The sequence below is a fragment of the Pelecanus crispus genome, chromosome 3, assembly GCF_030463565.1.
Source record: "Pelecanus crispus isolate bPelCri1 chromosome 3, bPelCri1.pri, whole genome shotgun sequence".
NCBI lineage: Eukaryota > Metazoa > Chordata > Aves > Pelecaniformes > Pelecanidae > Pelecanus > Pelecanus crispus.
Genome location: NC_134645.1, coordinates 12031424 through 12051749, shown reverse-complemented (window position 1 = coordinate 12051749; position 20326 = coordinate 12031424). Strand labels below are relative to the sequence as shown.

Genomic DNA, 20326 nt, shown 5'->3' with positions numbered 1-20326 from the left:
CGCTCCGCCGCCCGCGCGGCTGCAGCCCCCGGCCCCGCGCCCCCCCGCGCCCCGGCCCCGCCGCCCCGCGCCCCCCCGCCCCGCTCGGCTCCCGCCGCCGCTGCGGGCAACGAGCCGGGCTGCGCGGAGCGGCGCGGAGCGGCGCGGAGGGTCCCGTCCCGTCCGTCCCCCCCCCTCCCCGCCGCCCCCGGGCCGCCCCCGCCCGCTCGCCCCCCGAGGCGCGGAGCAGCCCCTGAACTCAGGACACGCGGGGAAAGGTGCGGCCGCGGCTTTTTTATTGTTATTTTAAAGCACAAAGTTTGGGCGAGCCTCCAGGCACCGGCGGGGGGGCCGGGACCCCGCTCCCCCCCGCTCCCCCCGGCTCCGCCCGGCTCCCCCCCCCCCCCCCCCGCTCCCCACACCGCGTCCCCCTCCCGCAGCGCCCTCGGCGGCGGCCGAAACTTTTGCGCGGTCCCCTCGGACGGCGGGGGCGCGGGGCGGCGCGGGGGGCTGCCCGGGGGAGGGGGCAGAGCTGCGCGGGCGCGGAGCGGCTCCCCCCCGCACAACTTTCTCCACCGCTTCCCACCCCCCCATGCCCTCCGCGGAGGTTGCGCGGGGCCCCGCGCCCCCCCCCCACACCCCCACGCACCCCTCGCTCCGCCGTCCGGCTCTCCGCGCCGCCGGGGCCGGGCCGGGCGCCTCGGCGGTGGGTGCGCGGGGGAGCGCGGAGCGGCGCGGAGCGGCGCGGGGCGGGGGGGGGCGCGGAGGGAGCCGGCGCCCTGCGCTGCCATTGCCCGGGCGGCTGTCAGTCAGGCGGGGAGCGGCCGGGGATTGGCGCCGGGCTGGTTACGCAGATGCTTTGCGCGCACATACAAGGGTACGGCCGGGGGTAGGTGATCAATCCTCATCAGGGCCGCGGCTCCATCGCCCCGACAGCGCGGGCCGCCGGCAAGGTAACGCGGGGCGCCCCGACAAGTTGGGGGTGCGCGGCTCGGCTTCGGGCGTCGCCCCCCCGGCCCCCCTTCCCCGGCCCGCCTCGCACCTGCCTGGCCCCCCCCGCCCGCCCCCTCCGCGCCCCCCGCCCGCTCCCGCCCTGCGCGCAGCCCCCGCCGCGCCGCTCGCTCCGCAGGTGGCCGCGCAGGTGAGGCGGGCGGGGGCGGCGGGCACCGCGCTCCCCGACGGGGCGGGCGGCGGCGGCGGGACGGAGCGGGCCCGGGGTGCGTGTGCGCGGCGGGTGGGCACGGCCGGGCCGGGGCTGCCCCGCGTCTTTCCCTCTTTCTCGCTGCTTTTTCTTCCCTCGATTTCCCGCTTTCCCCGCCAGCTCCCGCCGCCCGGGACGGTCCCGCTCCGCCGCGCTCCCCGGCAAAGTTATGCAACGCCGGGTCACGGCGCTGCCCCCCCGCCTGCGCCCGGCCCCGGCCGGCCGGGGGGTGCCCTCGCCCCCCCCCCCCCCCCCCCCCCGCGGGCCGCGGTGCCCCCGTGCAGCGCGGGGGTCCCGGCCGGGGCAGCGGCGGCCGCCCCCGGGGCTCGGCGGGGCCGCCCGGGCTCTGTCCGCTCCTCCCTCCGCTCCGCGTTTATCTGCGGCTTTTTGCCACCGAGCCCGGCCGCTGCCTCCCGAGCCGGCGGCCGCCGGGTCCCCCCCCCCGGCTCTGCCGGAGCCCCCCCAGCCCCGGGACGGGCCCGGCCGCCGGCGCCTGCCGCCCGCTCGGTGCCTGCGCGCTCCCTTTCCCTTTTTCCCTTTTTAACTCTTATCCATTTCTAATTAAAGCGTCCCCGTCTGCTCGCTTTTAAATTAATTATACTCCCCTCCTCTGGTACCTCCTTTTGATTCCTAATCCAATTATCTTTTTAAATAATTGCTTTATCTCTCCCCATCGCCGGGCACTGTTGCCTCTCGGCACTTGCGCGCAACTCTCCTTCGTTTCAAATAAAATAATAATAATAATAATAAAAAATAATAATAACATTGGCAATTCACGGCCGCCTGCCCGGTGCCCCCGCGCGGGATGCGCGCGGCCGCCCGGCCCCCGGGGCGCCCCTCGGCAGGACTCGGGGCGGCCGGACCCCTAACCCGCATCTCTCCACTCTCTCCCCAGGCGCTCCGGCCTCGCCTCTGCGTGGGGAAGAAATCCGCCTTTTTGTTTCCCGATCCTCGTTGTTGTTTTAATTTTTTTTTTTCCTTTTTTTCCTTTTTTGTTGGGTTTTTTTTTTCTCCCCTTCCCTTTGCCTGCAATCGCTTGAGGACCTCGCGGCGGTGACGGCGGGACGGAACGAAAAAAACTCTTTTTACGCCGATTTTGTGCTTCGTTTTTTAATTGTTGTTGGCTTTTAATTTTTTGCCTCTTGTTTGGGGTTTTTTGGGGGGGTTCTTTTTATTGGGTTTTTTTTTCCCCCCTCCTTTTCCCCCCTCCCCACCCCATACATTTGATTTTGATTTTTTTTTTCTTTTTTTTTTTTTTTTTTTAAATTTTCCTGCGAGACTTTGGAGAAAACCTGCCCGGCTTTTAGCATGATGTCTTACCTTAAACAGCCCCCTTACGGCATGAACGGGCTGGGGCTGACGGGCCCCGCCATGGACCTGCTGCATCCCTCCGTGGGGTACCCGGGTGAGTGCCCTGCGCCGCGGCCCCCTCCCCATCCCCTCCATCACCCACCCATGGCCCGGCGGGCGCCTGCCCGGGAGCAAGCAGAGGGGGAAAAGCTCCGTCCCGGTCGGGTTTGGAGGAGCCCGGTGGGGCCGTATGGTTTGGGGTGGGCTGTGGGGTGGGTGCCCCCATTTGCCTGCACCCCTGGCTGGGGAGAGCGGGGTCGGGGGACAGCACCAGTTCCAGCTGAATTTCCCCCCGGCCCCGGGGCTTCTTCGTTCCCGTGGGGATTTTTAAGGATAAAAAAGCTTTAAAACAAAAAAAAGTAGATTTATTTTGACACAACGAAATATCTCTGCTGCTCCCGCTGTTGCCGGGCCTGACCCTTCCCCAGCCCTGTGCCGCTCGCCCTGCCCACAGCAGGACAGGGTCCGGCCCGGGCGGGCAGTGCCCGGCTGCCGTGGGGCTGGGGTGTGCAGCGAGCACCGCCGCTCTTTGGGGTCGGAGGCGGGGATGCTTCGCAGGCCCCTGCCCCGGGGATGCCAGGGAGGGTGCGGGAGGTGTGCGGGGACCCAGCGTGACGGTGCTCGCCCCCAGCCACCCCACGGAAGCAGCGGCGGGAGCGCACCACCTTCACCCGCTCGCAGCTGGACGTGCTGGAGGCACTCTTCGCCAAGACCCGCTACCCCCGACATCTTCATGCGGGAGGAGGTCGCCCTGAAGATCAACCTGCCTGAATCCCGAGTCCAGGTACCGGAGCTGCCTGGGGAGATCCCGTGCCATCACGGGTTGGGGGGGATTCGGGGGCACCCCGGCTCAGCTGGCACGACTTGGACCCGGCTCTCCGTCCGCACTCGTTCCTGTTTCCTTAGGGTCAGGGTGCCTGTGGGCTCCCGGCTGCTTGGTTGTCCTGCCGTGGTGGCATCCAGGCAAAGGAGGACTTTTGTTTTTCTTTTTTATCCTCTTTTATTAATTTTGTTTTTATTAACATTTTTCTGTCCCCCTCCACCTGCCCCAGGGTGTAGCAGCCCCACGACCCAGGGTCTTCCCAGGGTGCTCCCTCCGGCACCGCTCTCCAGGTGACGATGCCCAGTGGGGTGGGATATGCAGGGAGCACCCCACGCAGGATCCATCCCCCAAAACCATACTTTGTCACCGCACTGGGGACATGCACAAGCTGGGGCACCCCGGCCGCTGGTCCTGGGCACCCTTGCTTGGGGTGCGATGCGGGGTGGCCCGGGCACCAGGCGGGGCAGGTTTTTTTTCGGGGTGCGGGGGTGTGAGGTGCTAATGGCTGGGTGTGGGTGCTGGTGGAACTGGTGCTGGGGTGAGGTTGGCTGGGTACTCCTGGGGTGAGAAGGGGTGGCGGGGAGAGCAGGGGGCCCTCCCCGCCACCCCTTCTCTCCCTGATGCTCATGCCCCCTGCACCCCATTTTCTTGCCCCAGGTCTGGTTCAAGAACCGCCGTGCCAAGTGCCGGCAACAGCAGCAGAGCGGCGGCGGGGCCAAGAGCCGTCCAGCCAAGAAGAAATCCTCGCCGGCTCGCGAGAGCTCGGGTTCGGAGAGCAGCGGGCAGTTCACGCCACCAGCGGCGGCCTCCAGCTCAGCCTCTTCTTCCTCCTCCAGCTCGGCCTCGTCGGCTCCGGCGGGTGCCCCGGCATCTCTCAGCACCCCGGCGTCATCCATCTGGAGCCCGGCTTCCATCTCTCCCGGCGCGGCGCCGGCGGGGGTGACGGTGCCCGAGCCCCTGCCGCCAGCCGCCGCGTCCTGCATGCAACGGGCCGGCCCCGCTGCCGCCTCCGCCAGCTACCCCGTTTCCTACGGCCAAGGCGGGGGGTACGGGCAGGGTTACCCCGCGCCGCCATCCTCGTCCTATTTCGGGGGTGTGGATTGCAGCTCCTACCTGGCACCCATGCACTCCCACCACCATCCCCACCAGCTCAGCCCCATGGGGCCCTCCTCGGTGCCTGGCCATCACCACCACCACCCGCTGAGCCAGAGCTCGGGCCACCACCACCATCATCACCATCACCACCACCACCAGGGTTACGGCGGCACCGGGCTGCCCTTCAACTCCTCCGACTGCCTGGACTACAAGGAGCCTGCCGCTGCCGCCGCCGCCTCCTGGAAGCTCAACTTCAACTCCCCTGACTGCCTCGACTACAAGGACCAGGCGTCCTGGCGCTTCCAGGTCTTGTGAGGGGCTGACCACCGTCCCCCCAAGCCGCCACGGACGCCCCGCCCGGGGTCTCCCCACCACCTTCCAGGCAGGACTCTGGCTCTGGCTCTTCCTCCTCCTCCTCCTCCCCCCTCTTCGTTAGCAGTGGCGATGCCCCGGGGGGGGCGGTTCCTGCCACCCCCATCTCTACTGACTGATATTTATTTGCTTCCTGCACCCCTCCAGTGGGTTTATTATAATTATTATTTTTTTAAATGCAACAGAAGAGGAGTTTAAAAAAAGATAAAAAGCCTAGCGTCTCCCCTGCTGCCCCTGGGGCAGAGGCGCAGGCTGGCTCCTGCCCTGCTGGTGCCCCCCAACTTCATGTGGGGACCCTCACACACACACACCCCCCCCCCACCCCCGCCGGGTGCAGGAGCCCCCGGCTTGCCGGTCCTGTACAGCCTCTTGCCGCTGGGAGCAGCGGGATCGATGTAAATACTAGGTCCGTTCCAGTGACCACGATTATTTTTAGTTGATGCTGTTGGGTTGGCATTTATCTAGAGTCTAACACGGAACAGAACTTAAAAAAAAAAAAAAAAAAATTAATTTTAATTTTCTTCCCTAAAAAAGGATCTTTCCCCATCTTGCATCCTCCGTCCATCCTCGAGGGCTTCGGGCGAGCTCGGCTGTGCCGTCCCGGCGCTGGGGGGGGTGGGGGCAGCAGCCCAGGGGGGTGTCCAGAGCGGGGGTAATAGGGGAGGGAAGGGCTGCCCAGCTGATCCGCAACCTGCAGACCAAAAAAACCAAAACTTTTGGAAAGAATTTTAAAAAATAATAAAAAGGAAAGAAGAAAAAGCAGTTAGAAAAGTTTTGGTTTATTTTTTGAGGGGAGGGTTGCAGGGGAAAGCAGCTCTGCTTGGGGTTGGAGGGGGGGGCACGACTTTTTGGGGGTGTGTGTTTTTGGTTGTTTTTTTTTTTTTAGCCCCTTCTGTCAGTTGGTGCGTTTTTGTGGGTTTGGGCTCCAGCCCTGCCGCCCGGCTGCCTTACCTGCCCCAGGCTGGTGCTTTCCAGCAGCTTTGGCCCGTAGGGGGAGAGGGACCGTGTACATGTGATTTTTGATGCCATAACCCCACACTTACCCCTTCAAGTATAAGGCAAACTCCCCTCCTTCCTTTCCCCCCACCCCAATAAAATCCAAACTAATCAATGCAGTGGTGTCCTGTCCTCCTTCCTCCCCTCTGCCTCCTCTTTCCCAGGAAGCTTCCCTGGGGGGTTGAGGTGCTGGGAAATGCTTCCCGAAGGGGTCCCAGCAGGGTGGGGGGGATGTGATGAGTTTGCAAGTGCTTTGGAGAGGGGACCCACTGCTGCCTCTGCGGGTGTGGGCTGGGGACCCACTTTTATGTTAACTGATGCTGTTAATTGCTTACTGATTTATTGCTGCACCGTGGTGCTGGCAGGACCCGTGGGATGGGCAAATGCTGGCTGAAACAGCAAAAACCCACCCGGTGGGGCACCCCTACAAACTCGGGACCACGGGCGGGCCTGGGTGGTGGTGGGGTGTGAGGGCCACTCAGACATACAGCCACAGAGACGGACCTCTGCCCGCCCTGTGCAGGCAGGTGCAGGGACAGGGATGCTCTGCACCCGTGCTTCCAGCCCCGGCTCCCAGCATTTCACTCTTCAGCTGCTGTGGGCCACCATCCAGACGGGGAAGAGGGGGATGAATTATTTCTCGTGACAATCTCCCCCTCTCTTTTTTTTCCGAGACCTTCCCCACAGTTGTTGGAAGCTGCCCGCTGGTGCTGGGGCTGTTCCCACCCCCATGGGACTGGGGCTGAGGGGACCACCACTACACTGCTTGGGCCATTGATGCACTGGGGGGGACATCCCCAAATTCCCGTCCTCCTCTCTGTGGTCTTGCAGCAGTGCCCACCGGAGCTGGGAGCTCTAGGGCCGTGCCATGTGCCCCCATCCCTGGTGTCTGCAGGCACCCCTGGGGCAGTGTTGAAGCACTGCCGTGCTCCAGCCAGCCACTTTGGGCAGGGTTTGCACCCCCGTACCCCCTCCCAGCATCCTGTGGGGGGTGCAAACAGGGCTGGCTGTGCTGCTTGCAGCTGCAGGGAAATGGGCTGCAGTGGGAAAACCAGCAGGGTCAGCCCCAGGTGCCACCAGCGCAAGCCCCGTGCATCCTTCAGGGTCACGGCCACGGCACAGCCCCAAAGGGGGGGCAGCCAATGGCCTCCAGCACCCGCACGGCGCGGCAGGGAGAGATGGGAGGGGATGGGTGCAGACAAGTCGATTTTAGGGGATGTTTTTTTCTTTAAATGGCTGTTTTCCTTATTGGGTCCTTCAGTTCAGAGTGTATATATACATACATACATTTAAGTAGTTTTGTATATAATCTATACATATAAAATAATTCTTTTCTTCTGCAAGCACCAGCGAGGCACTCATCACACCAGAGGGCAGCTGTACAGGTAGCGTGAGGGAGGACCGTGCGTGCAGGGTATGGGTACCACCAGCCTCTGTGTTCCCCAAGCCTTACTTTTAAAGGCAAAAAAAAAGTTATTGCAGCCCTCCTGGAGCTGTAAAAGAAAGAAATCTATGCTGGACGCAAAGTTGCCCTCCCAAATTTAGTGAGCACCTGAGAGACAAGAGCCAGCAGGTTTATAACAATGTGCCCCCCCCCCCCCCATCTTCTTTAAACAAAAATTACACACACACACACTTACAGACATGGTTTAGTGGGAATTGGCAGTGTTAGGTTTACGGTTGGACTCGATGATCTTAAAAGTCTTTTCCAACCTAAATGATTCGATGATTCTATAAAAGTTGTGTTTCATTGTAACTCAGTAAATCTGCGCAGCAGAGAGATGCAGATGGGAGGGGAGCTTGAATTTTGCTCCCTTGGTTTGGGTGACATGGCCCTAAACCTCTTCATCCATCGACCCACGGTGCAGCTGGGTCCAGGATCTGCTTTGGAGTTTGGGTGTCCGAGGGGTTGCCCGCGTTCCTTTGGGGGAATCCCCTAGCCAATTTGGGTGCCCAGCAGTGCCTGGTGCCGCAGCCCAGTGGCTTCTCCAGCAGCCCCCACACCACAATTTGGGCTGCGGGCATTTTCCAGTCCTGCCTGTGCAGACCTGGAGCATGGCAGAGGGGCTGGTCACTGAGCCTGGCCAGTGGTGGGGGCACAAAAGAGACTTTTTCCTGATCACATCAAATAATGGCTTTGCCCTCAACGTGTGGCTTCATTTTTTAATTTTTTTTGTTGCATTTCTTCCAGCCCTGGAATTTCTTCGAAGGTCGACAAGCATGACTTGAGCAGGAACAGCCAGTTTGCTGGAAGACAACTAAAATGCTTTTTTTTTTCCTTTCTGCTTTTTTTTTTTTTCCCCCTCATGTTGGGTAGAAACCCCCTGGAAAAGCAGTGCAGTGACTAACCAGTGCATTGGCCACTGGCCAGCCGAGTGTGGCCAGGCCTTATCCTCCCTCTGCTGCCCATGGGTCGGTGCCAGCAGCGTGGCAAGACGCGACTCGTGCACATCGGCGGGTGAGCGTGGGCTGGGGAGGGAGTTGTGCCCAGGTTTTGGGGGGGCCCCAGCACACCCCCCCCAGTCCCCTCCATTTCATCCGCAGCACACCCGCACCGCTGGGGCTCGGGCGGCAGAGCAAACTTCTGCCACCGTGGTCTTCCCCGAGGCTTGAACAGGCGCTGCCGCCCCGAGCGCAAGTCTTGGCAGGTAAAGCAGCACACTCGCTGCCTGCTGCCCGGCTCCGGGAGCAGGCGCTGGCGAGATCGTGGGGCTTTTTTTGGGGCAGCCCAGTTGTGAAACAGCCGCCTGGGTGACTCAGTGCCTCACGTCTCAAGCAAGAAGGCTGTTGGGTGCAAGCCTGCTATTAGTAGTAGTGTTTATTTTTAAGTAGCGTTTGCTGCTGGATCATGGTGCCACACTGAGCGCACCAGCGGCCCAGGGGCTGGTGCCGAGACGCCGGTTACCCAGCACGAGCCCGGTGAAGCTCCTGCCTTTCGCCCAAGGGCTGGCAGTTGCTTCCGCAGGCGCGTGCCCGCTCCAAAGGCACGTGATGCTTCCCTGCCTTTAAGTCAAGGGCCAGGAGTTGGGCGGGATGGTGGGAAAGAGGGGCAGAGGGGGAGAATACTACCCAGCTTGGGCTGTCGTTAGTTTTTATGGTTGGCGCTGCATGGACTTGAAATAATTTATGATCTATTTGCTGTTATCAGAGTATTTGCTCTGAGTAGAGTCCCCGCTTGGAAAGCTTTGCTTTTATACCTTCTGCATGTGGTAGGGAGCTGTGACAGGCGGTGATTTGAACGCCCTTGCAGTACCCAGCCATGCAGAGGTGGGCAGAGGCTGGGCAGGGTTACTGCTGTCTGGGGCAGCCAACTGTTGGTTTGGGTGCAGGATGCGCTCTGGAGATGCAAAGTGTTATGGCTGAGCATGAATTAAATTATTAAAAAAATTATAATTATAAATTATGTTTGAAGTTGCAGGAGACGTACCCACTAACACCACTTGTTACAGTTATTTTGCAGACAGCCTTTCTGGCAGGGCGCAAAGAAAACAGATGATTATGGCTGAATAAGGAGCTATTGCACCCAACCATTTGTGGTTTTCCCTGTGCTGACCTCTACGTTAGCCAGTCGCTGCTCATTCATGCACTTTGAGTAGCAATTAATGCACATAAAATCCCACATTGGTTCCAAACGTGTTTTGAATTTGTCAATAAAAATCTGCCAGTGTAACTCCCAGCTGAAGAACCTGCTGTACTGGAGAGCTCTTCTTTCATGTCGTATGGCCGAGTGCAGAAAGCTGCAGGAAAGCAGGAAGGTAAAAATGGTCAGAGAGCTGAAGCCTAAAGGAAGAAATATGCCCAGTTCCAGTTAAATCCCTGTTCAACACTTTTTTTTTCCCAGAGCAGACGGGACTTTTCCAAGAAAGCCATGAGAGGATTTTTCTTTTTTTTAATGAAAACCTGCAATTTTAGGAAATGGCACTCTGGATCTTATGTACATTTCTAGTATGACTTCCTGTATATTTTTAAGCTGAAATCCTCTTAGCATGCAAAGTAAATAGATTATGATATACTGAAGGATTAAGAATCACTGTCTGGTGTCAGATTAATCCCTCATATAGACCATCACTTGTAATGACAGAAATATGGCTGCAATTCAGCAAAATAGCAGTACGGTGAAGCAACGCATCGCAGCATCTTATGCAGAACAAGTGCACAATCGCCACGGTCCGTCATTGTGCCATGTGTATTTCAGGAATTAAATTTAAATCTATAGGACATTAAAGGCGCGCTCCCCTCCAAGTGCTGTGTGACACGGAGCCATTACAGGCACGGCTCTGCACGGGGAGGTGAGGCAGCAACCTGCTCTGTTTCAAAGCTCTCTTTATTAATTTTGCCTTGTTGCATGTAAAAAAACCTATGCATTGCAGCCCATTCACCCCCTTCAACCTGCAAAGCAAAAAGTCTCCTTCGAATGCATTCATGGAAAGGTGCCGATTTGGATAAAGTGCTGAAATGGGTTGGGTGGTTCTGGTGCCATCAAAGTCTCCCGTCGTGCAGCAGAAATTCAGCAAGATTTTGGCTCGTAGGGGAAAATGCCTGACAGACAGTGAGCACAAATATTTTATTTGGGTAAATGCAGAATTTTTGTTAATAAAGTACTTCTAATGGCTTGGGTGGTTTTTTTTTTACACTGTGCTTTTATTTTCAGTGCATTCATCATACAAATTTGTTCATCGTACAAAACCGATTTCAAGAAGCTTGCTGGCTTTGGGTTGCAACCACCCAATGCTCCCAAAAAAGCTCAAGCTTAACCCACAACGTTTGCCTACAGTAGAGTGCAAAAATCTGTGTCTGTACACGCTGCGCCCGATCAAAGGGTGGGAAGAAAGACCTGCGACGATGCTCGCCCTTCTCTTCGCTGTCAGAAAAAAACTAGAGGGCTGAAACAGGTTACGTTACCTTCTCAGTGCATTTTCTCTTCGTGGTTAGAGGAGGCAGATTAAAATCTGGACTCCAATGGAATGATGTTTAAGAGGCTCTGCGTCTTTTTTTCAAGGCAAAATAATGGTTATTCAACTAAGATGATATATCTAGATATGAAAATGGAGAGCATTCTTCGAAAAATGCTGCCGACTGTGAAAGGCTGCTCTTTCACAGAGGTATCCTGAATGAAGATTTTATCTGCTGGTATCTCAATAGGACGGTTTTCAGAGCCTTAAGTGGAAATTCAAATCTGCTTCCAACTGAAGATTGTTAAAATATATAATGCATAGAGAATTACAGACTTTCCCTGGAGAAGTTTATGGATTTGTCCAATACCTGCCTGACCCCGCCCCCCCCCCAATTTTTCAGCATTGCATTTGTACGGTAAACAGGGATCCGCAATTACTCGCTTTTTTAATGTCTTTGAATGACATAATGAAAATGTCACCAGATTGCTCTCCATAAGCAAACACGGGGCAGTTGGTACATGAACACATTCATGCTAACTGAGAAATAATTTGGAGGTTTAAGTGCAGCACTTTTTGTAAGCCTGGTGCTTCCTCTTCTGCTGGTGGTCGGATGCAGGGATGGCTGGAATTTTGCTGAAGGGCTTTCCGTGAACTTTGCCACCTCGGTGAGGTTTCCCCTTCTTTGCTTTAGCAGCGAAGGGGGTCCCACGCTCAGTCACACCAGCCCAAAGTGCACGACTTTGAGAGACCCACTGTCTCCAGTCTCCTGTGAGGGGAAAGACAGGCAGGATCAGGCAGGCTGTAGGGACACGCAACGAGGAATGGAAACCTTGCACCGTTATTGGAAACACCATCCCAACCCAGGGAGAGGAGACAATTGCAGACTCTGTCCCAGTTTGGCCTGGGAATGGAGGATGCAGCCCTGAAGCACTGGAGGCTGCCTCGTCGTGCAAGGGAAGGCACCGCGCCCCTTTGCACCCCCCGCTCCCCAATGCTCTTGGGGAAAGTAGGGGCTGCAGCTCCAGCGACAGCTCACCGCGTCCCCTGCAGTGGCCACCGAGTTGGGATGCGAGGGGCTGGGAGCTGAGGCTCCACCTGCCTTTGAGCCCCCTTCCCTGGCGCCTGGAAGCTTACTGGCAAAAGTGAAACTTTAGATTTTTGTTACCTTTTAATTAAAACATACTGCGAACACCACAAGGCTGGGTTAACGCCAGCGGGTAGCGAGCCAGGTTTTCAAAGTTACGCGGGGATGGCATTTTGCATTCCTCATACAGTGCAAATACGTGATTTAAGCACAAATCCCCTTTCTGCGCTTGGTGCCTGTGCAGGGTGGAAACCCCATCCCTCTGGTTTTGCAAAGGACATGACGATGGGGAGAATGTGTGCCACAAATAGAGGTTATTTCATAACATGGGCTAGCGTGCCTGCGAAATGCATGAAATACTTGCCTCGGAAAGTGCTGTAGTCTAGTGAGTCATTGCTTTCTTTTGAATTACAGATGAGTAGCCAGCCCTTCATGATGCAAAGAAAAAAACTAGGTGTGGAGCTGAAAACAAAGGGAAACGTGTGCTTGTCCTGCCTCAGAGGGCAAGACACGCTAGCTGGTGTGGGAAGTGGGGGTGGGCTCGGCCCCAGGAGGTGGCTGTGTCAGGCTGCGGGAGCACTGGCAAGGGCAGACAGGACTCATGTGAATGACTCCCTGCTTCTTGATTTCAGGAAAGAGGAAAAAAAATTCCTCTAACTCTTGCAAGCTTCAGAAGGAACCTTTACCAGAGCAGCAGCTCCATCTCATGGCATGTGCATTTCACCACAGAGATAGAGATCACCCTCCGAAACAGCATTCCCGTGTGCAACCTCAGCATGGAGGGAGCAGTAAAAGTGTGATGGCTCAAAATGAGCGCTGTATGGACATTGAGTTTTGTTTCCAGCCCGTCACTTGGCGCTTCCCTTGCAAGGAGATGGCGGGAGGTGGCCCTGCCACAATATGACCCCCTGTTAATTCTCAGAGGAGGTTTGAAGATGATGAGAAAGAGTCCCCAGCATCCTGTCTGAATCAATGCTTGCATCCCAGACCCCACTGGGTTATTCCAGCATTGAAGCTCGAAGCATGGCTTCACTGCTGAGACTGCTGCTTAGGCAGGTGTCAAGAAGGTTATGAGTTGCCTTACTCAGTGGCAGCCCTCACGCGGGGGCTGTGTGTATGTGACTTAGGTTTTGGGTAGCTGCAAGCTTTCTGTGGGCTCTCCTTGCTCTCTGAACAGCACTTATTGGAGGCTCCAAAAAATACGAAAGCTTTTTTTGCAGCAGAGCTGCAGCAGTAAAGCCTTGAGGAGCATCAGTGGCTGAAGGTAAGGGGTGGCTCTTTTTTCCCTAGAGCTATGTCAGTGCCTGATGCAGAGGGGTTTCTGCTGGTGCTTGCTCTGGGATCCAAGGGAATAGGTGGGAAGGTGAATGCAGGCTGGAGAGAAAAAAAAAAAAAACACATCACATTTGACCATTTAGAACTCAAGGTTGTTTGGGTAGGTCCCTGTTGTTCAAGGCTCAGGGTCCTGAGTGCATCAGATAGATAGATATCTGACCTGGGTTTTGTGATTCATGATTTGTGCCTCTCTATGGGGAGAGGTTAACAAGAACCCAGCTCTGCAGACCTACCTAGTTGCTTTTTTTAAAAATACTTTTTAAAAAAAAAACCTATTTGCAAACCTCTCTATTCACACTAATGCAGCCTTGGCAGTGTCGCGTGGGAAGTCTGTGATGTGGCATCAAGCTTATAGAGGTGTTTAATGTTAATCAAAGGCTGAACAGCGATAGTGACTGGAACCCTCTTCTGACATCTGCATCTTTTCTGATGTAGCACCCCGGCAATAAAAGAAGCTGTAGTAATTTGAGGAGAGTTGATTTTCACAGTGCAGGAAGAGGGCTGTCCAGGAACAGGGGAAGCCAGCATTGCAGTGCTGCTGCCTATGATAATGAGCAGCTAGTCATCCAGAGCAGGAAAACATGAATAGCTTGACAGAAGAGCATCCACTTGTGCCCTGGAGATCAGATCGTGGGGCTTTGCATGGTAATGATGTGGTCCTGCTCTGGCAGGCGAAGGGAGGAGCGGTACAGGAAGGCACACCCTGTAATTGAAAAGCCACTAAGCCATCTCGGACCTGCAGGGATAGCAGGATGGAGGCGGTGGTTTGCTCAGTCTCCCCAGGTCTGAGGCAGAACGGAGGATCCCTCTAGTCTCCTGGAGCGGGAAATACAGAGAAACCTCTTCTCCGTGCTGCTGTATCGCTCTCAGGAGGCTATGCTTTTTCTCCTGGGAATTATTCTCAAGGGCATGATGAAGGTGGGAAAGGAGGGGAGTGGGAGAGAGAGGAATAAATGAAGAAGCCACAGGGAATTATTTTAAACACCTGCTTTTTTTTAGGTGGAGACTGCCTGATTCCTGGCTGCAGGAATGGCTATGTGGAAGGACATGCCTGTTGTTAGGATCCATAGATACTGCTCCCTGTCACTGGAAATGCCTTGTTTCCTTTGGATAACATCATACAAAACCTTTCTGGCTGATAGGTATTTAGCTGAGTGATAATACAGTAAAACAACCATTTGGTAGCCATAAGACACTATTGGCTTCAGCATCTCAAATTGCCACAACTAAGATCAGTCTCCAGCCCAGAAATGACAGAGCAGTCGAGATTCATGTTTTCCAAAGGGTCTTGTTTGTACTGAGGTTGGCGACCAGGGTGTTCGGAGGCTTAATTTTGCTTATCTAATTCTGGGTGCTGCTAAATGGAGACTCTTTAAACCAACCTACATAGTTTGCTCAAGATTATCAAATCCCAGAATAACACAGGCCAGGAGGCACCTCTGGAGATCACCCTGCTCAAAGCAGCAAGAGTAGGCTGGGTCTCGAGCAGCATGGCCCTCGAGGCTACCCCCATCCCAGGCTGGAGCCTTTCCTGGAAGACAGGACTGAATGTGAACACCAAATCCTGACCCCACCAAATATTGCAGATGGGATGCTCACTTCTCATTTGCTTCTCCCCTGTTGTTTGAAGAGCCATACCCAACCTAGCCATGAACAGGGCAAGAAAAACTGCAGCTTATCCTCGCTCCTCTGACAACTACCTATGCCACCTCCACCTTTGTCCCCACTGATGGGATCCTCCGGCCACCGCTGGTCTCAAACCAGCTTGGCAAAGCCATGTGGTCTGCATTTGCCCCATCTGTGAGCTGAGACTGCCATGGCAGCCCTCACCCATCATCACCCAGCACCAAAGGGCTGCGGTGGGGACACGTGCCCTGTGCTAGTGGAAAGCCACTGGCACTGCTGGGGGTGGACGCAGGCAGCTCCCATGGCAGCATGGTCTTGCCTCTGAGCCATCTCTTGCACGCTGTAGGGCTAAGGCTTTCCCCTAGAAAACAAACCTTGTTCAACTGCTTCAGTGTTGTTTGGCTGCATGACAGCCAGCTGCTCTGGCAGGTGTCTGGGAACATTTTGTTGCATGATCTTTACGGTTTCAAGGAGGAGAAGCTTCCTCATAGCTGAGAGCAGCAGCAAGCGAGGAAGACGCGCGCTATGATGCATCTACAAAAGATAGGGTCTGTGTTGGATACGTCCCCACTGAGGCCTCCATGGCCACCTGCACTGTGGATAGGTCACTCCTAGCTTCAGCCTTTCGCCAACAAACTGGCAAAGGGGGGCAAAGAAAATCCTCCAGCTCGCAGCTGCAGAGATCTTCCTGCAGAATTGACTGTGCAAGAAGGGCTGGGTTTTGGGTGTGCTCCCCTTGTGTGGCACCGAGCCCAGTATTGTGAGGGCTCCCTCTGAAGCAACATGCGGGAAGTGGTGGTGGAGGGATGCCAGCCTGGGGGAGCAGGAGGGTGAAAGTGGGACCTTGGGGACGGGCTGTCCATCAAGTGCTGGCAATGATCCAGCAGGCTGGTGGTGGTGTCTGGCTGTAGAGCTGCTGCTGATGGTGGGTTTTGGTTGGATTTGGGATGGGTTGAACTAAAGCCAGAGGTCAGTCCAGCTACAAAGGAGCGGCTCAGATTTGCTGGGTGCTTGTTCCTGTCTTGGTACCCAACTGCTGCAAGACTTCTGAATTTCCACACGCCATTAAAAATCAGACAGAATGGTGTTGGAGACATACTGCCAGAAGTGCAAAGTGTGTTGAGTGGATGGCTTTTTTACTCTGAAAAACCTGGCATGCACAACAGGATCCCTCTTAGCCAGCAAGTCATTTCCCTCTGCAGCCCAAGTGCTTGTCAGAGCTGCTGCCTCCAACAGCACCATATCTCCCTTCTCTTGGTCCTGTGAGAAGCAGAGCAACCCGGCAAGGATGGAGGTGCACCATTTTCCTGTGCACAAGCTGCTCTGTGATGTGTGGTGAAATCAGGGCACCTCCATGGACGTTGCAGAGTACACACTTTGACCCACCAGCTTTTAGCAATGGTGACCACTCAGTTGCAGTGTTTTTGGAACAAAAGAACACTTTAACTGCTCCCTTGTTTAAGTCTTAATGATGTGAGGGCAAAGTTTTGTTCTCTGTTATCACTCCCATTATACAGTTCGTGCTCATGGATTTTATTGTGATGGTCCCAGAGCTTTCAAATGAATTTCTCAGTTTATTAATTCAGCTGCTTACATGAGGACAAGGAGCATCTTACATGCAGCTCAGGGAACGAGCAGTTAACTGCTGGATAACCTGGCTGCAAATCCAAGAATCCCACCAATGCCTCCAGACCATCACCACTGCTATACTTTACTTTACTCTGTATCCTGAGGCCACCAAATTAATCAGAAGGTCACTGGGGACATCCCTTTGAGTGCGGGGCTCTCCCACCAGCGTGACCCCAGCGCAGCAAACTCTGCCACCTGCTCCCCAGCCTTTCCCCATCCTCCACCCAGTGAAAATACGCTGGGGCTCGCGGGAAGCTGCAGAGGTGGGGCTGGCGTGTGTTGTTCTCCAGCGCTTTGGGACTGGTAGAACAGCTCTTAGAGCACAATTTTACTTGGCACAGGCTGGTTTTGTAATGAAAGAAATAAATAAGTGCCATCCTGCTCTGCTGGGAGATTGAAGCGTTTCCTTTTCTTTTTTTTTTAATGATCTGTTTGTACTGAGGCCAAACATTGAATACTTTGTCCTCAAAAATAAAAGTTTCAACAAGAACTGTAATTGGGAGGAGGCTAAAATACAGGCATGCTTGTGCCTTCATCCATGCTGCCATGAGACAGCTTTTATTTTATTTTTATTTTATTTTATTTTATTATTTCACTTCATTTAATTTAATTTCATTTTATTTTTTCCTTTGAAGCAGAACTGAAGGAGTGTGTTGGTGCTGCACGCTGCTAACTCATCAACTCTGGAGACAGGATCGCCCTGTGTATGTGCTCCCCACCAACACCCAACCACCTGGGGCACCAAACCAGGCTGGGAGGGAATGTCCCCATGGGAGACGGGTGTAGCTGAAGGATTTGGGGGATGGGGTAAGGTCTCCCTGCCCACATGGAGGTCTTCTCCTCTCCTGCCCCGGTGAGCTTCTCATGGGCTGGAAGCACGCAAGCGCCAGAGCCAGTGTGGGAGAGGGAGGAGGACATAGGACTGGAGGCTGGCGGTGGGGGGAAGGGCTGGTCCACCTTTTTTGGCAGCACCTTGTAGTTAAATCAGCTTAAAGCGATCATGAAACCATAGGGTAGTATTTCACTCCTCTTTACTGTGGTCTCACTCTTGAAAGCACCAATATGAGCGCTAGCTAGTTTGTGTAAGATGAACATGGATGGAGGACAATAAGTTCTTTCTTAGGTCCATCCAAAAAGCATCGGATAATAATAATTTTCAACTTTTATGTGCTGTGCTCAATTCAAAGCTGCAGACGAAGCCCCGCTCTAGCAGCGTGGTATAGGAGCATTTCTACCAACTTCAGCGAGAGCCCTGCAGGCAGACAGCTTGCAGGGACAGGCTCAGGGAGTTTCAGGAAGCTGCAAAATAGAGTAAATAATAATAAGCAGAAATAAAAAAATAAATCAGAAATGCATTACCTGCTCTGTAGGAACTGCTCTCGAATTTCCTTCAAAAAAAAAAAAAGAAAAAAAGATCACCATGCTATTTACATTCCATTGAACTCACTGAAAACCCCAAACAAACAAGGGTACAGTATTAGGTAACTCACTTTTTTGATAGGACACAGCTATTTCATATCCTCTTATTCAATGGATGAATTAAAATATTTAATATGTTGCTTATACAAGTCTATACATGTAGGATAAGTATATACCCTCAAACACTACACCAAGTTAAAGCAACCAGGATTTTTGCAGATAGGGCAGTATGGAGACGCGAGGTCAGCGATAGATTGGGGTTCCCACACCATCCTGACTTGGTGGGGAGCCGTTGCAGGCGTGGGATGCATGCTTTGTGACGGAGCTGTGGCTGCAGCACACCTCTCTACCTGTACCAGGGTAGCTGTAGGGTGGTGGAGCTCAGTGCAGGCTGCCTGCCTGAGTGCTCATCTTGTGTCTCGGGAGGGTTTTGCAGCCTGTGTGCTGTCAGGTTGCTGCTGGAGGTGCTTGAGGATGAGGCTTCGTGTTACAGCCTGAGCCGAATTAACAGCTGCCAACATCAAAAAGAAGTCCTGCTGCAGGCAATGTGCTTCTGCCCCTCACTTGGTGCTGTCTGTGGTGTCCTCTGATCCCCAGGCAATGCAGTTTGGCTCAGGGGATGGACAAAAGCCCACGGGAAAGAAAACAAATCATTTTTTTTGCTTGGGTTAATATGCTGGCGGCCCCTGTGTGATCCTGTAAATGTGGGCGGAAGAAGGGGGTGAGGGGGAAGCAGGACCTTCCCATTTCAGTGGTGGCAAGCTGCTAGTTCAGCTTCACTGTAATGTGGAAGTGCACCCGTAGCTGGCTTGTTTGAAACTATCTATTTCAGTTGTGCCTATAGAAACCGCAGTCACACCTCAACTTCCCATGTCAGTGTGCTTGGAGACTGGCTCAGTTCCTACATACCTGTCAGTATAGTGATGGGACACCTGGACAAGGCAGAAGATAAAAATTCCCATCTCATCCCTTGTGCAAGTACTCTTACATATCCCTGCCTGGCTGACTTTACAGGACAGCTCCTTAACCGTGACTTTCTCGTGATGGACTACTCCTCTATTATACCGTTGTACTAGTTTGAATCTGCTATGATGGAGATAGTGAATACTGCCGAAGCAAGACGTCTGCATCCATTTACTCCAGAACCCCCCTGCAGAAGTGGTGTACAATGCTGCTTCACAAACCACGTAAAGGGTGAGGTTCTGCTGCTGGAGGACCTGGCCATTGCACACCAAATAACAGAGCAACAACAACCGAATCTTATAAACACTTTGTCTGTCTGTCTGTGTTAAATCATGAATAGCACTGTGAGATAAGGAGATTCATATGATCAGATGATTTATTCTGCATTGTGAGAACTGGTAGCTGAGTCCTCATGCCTCTCCCTGATAGGTATACACAAACCAAGCTCAAGCTGCAATGCCACTGCCTTATTTTTCTTCCTAGATCCAAGTTCTTTTTCAAGATAGCAATCACCACCTTTTCTAGCTTCATCCCCTTGTGCATATTTGAAAGCAACTTGTTCGCTTACCTTCCTGGCTGCTGGAAAAGGGTTTCCCCGTTGGGGCGGCAGCACGGCCATCTGCTCCAGGCTTACGCTTGGTGTCCTCTGCCTGTCTGTGGCTGGTGGGTCTTTGAAAACAAAACAGAAATGATAGGAGGGGAGAGAGCAAGGACTGATGAGTTGGAGAGACACTGCATAGCAGAGCAAAGCTGTTTTATTTGTTTTCTATCTTTTCAAGTACACAGCAGCCTGTGTAATCCCCTGGCTACAAACTGTAGCTCTTTTTTATCAGATGCCAGAACGTTTGTTGACTGAGTGTCACTAGGATCACTCACTTGGCCATGCAGTCACTCCAGCACCATCCTGTCATTCAAAGATGGGGTGTAAAGCTGGTTTTTTTTGGAGCAGTTAAAGGTTTTGCTAAGGATAGGCTGGGGATGTGTAACACGCAGCAGGTGCCTGGCACTGCAGCAGCCCTGCACGGATGTCGGGAGAGGAGGATGTCAGACCCAAAAGGCAGATTTTTGCAGTTAAACCCTGTCCCCACACTGCCCCTATCACTGAAATCCAAGTCATGAAGGAGCTGCAGGGAGGAAAATGTCAGCTATGCATTACGGAAAATGCAGATGGATTTTTTTTTTTTTTTGTTGGTTTTGCTAGTCTCGGTTTCTTCACTCATCATTAATCTCTGTTTACGTAGGCGTGTGGAAAGGCAATCCATTCCCAAGGCAGTGGAACTGGAAATTTGGAGGTTATCTTGTGCTATCTCGGCTTGCCGACTTGCCGTTCATCCTGCTGTCCACAAACTGCCAAGTGCCCGGTGAAGTCCAAGGGAGTGCTGCCTTTGGCAAGAATGAGTTGAACAGAGAAGACAAAATAAATCTCTCAAGCCAGGCCAACTGGGATCCCCTTTGGGGGAATTCTCATTTGGGTGGCTTTTCCCCTTCTGTGGACATAAGTCATATTCGACTCAAGTGGTGTTTTACTTGGGGGTGGCTTTCAGATATGACAGCAGTGT

General features: G+C 54.3%; 2 protein-coding genes across 2 annotated transcripts in view; one reads left to right on the top strand and one right to left on the bottom strand.

The window, feature by feature from the left end:
* The first annotated feature begins 2488 nt into the window (after positions 1 to 2488).
* On the top strand, positions 2489 to 4763 carry OTX1 (orthodenticle homeobox 1). Its single transcript, XM_075707910.1, is given in 4 exon segments — positions 2489 to 2585; positions 3162 to 3250; positions 3252 to 3314; positions 4011 to 4763. Coding segments are annotated over 4 exon segments (1002 nt in total).
* A 6663-nt stretch (positions 4764 to 11426) lies between these two features.
* Positions 11427 to 20326, bottom strand: part of WDPCP (WD repeat containing planar cell polarity effector) — a 106174-nt gene continuing 97274 nt past the window's right edge. The window contains exons 15-17 of the mRNA XM_075708186.1: positions 19336 to 19436; positions 17745 to 17773; positions 11427 to 11477 (exon numbers count right to left, since the gene is read on the bottom strand). Coding sequence (XP_075564301.1) covers positions 11427 to 11477; positions 17745 to 17773; positions 19336 to 19436 — 181 coding nt within the window. The remainder of the gene's footprint in view (positions 11478 to 17744; positions 17774 to 19335; positions 19437 to 20326) is intronic.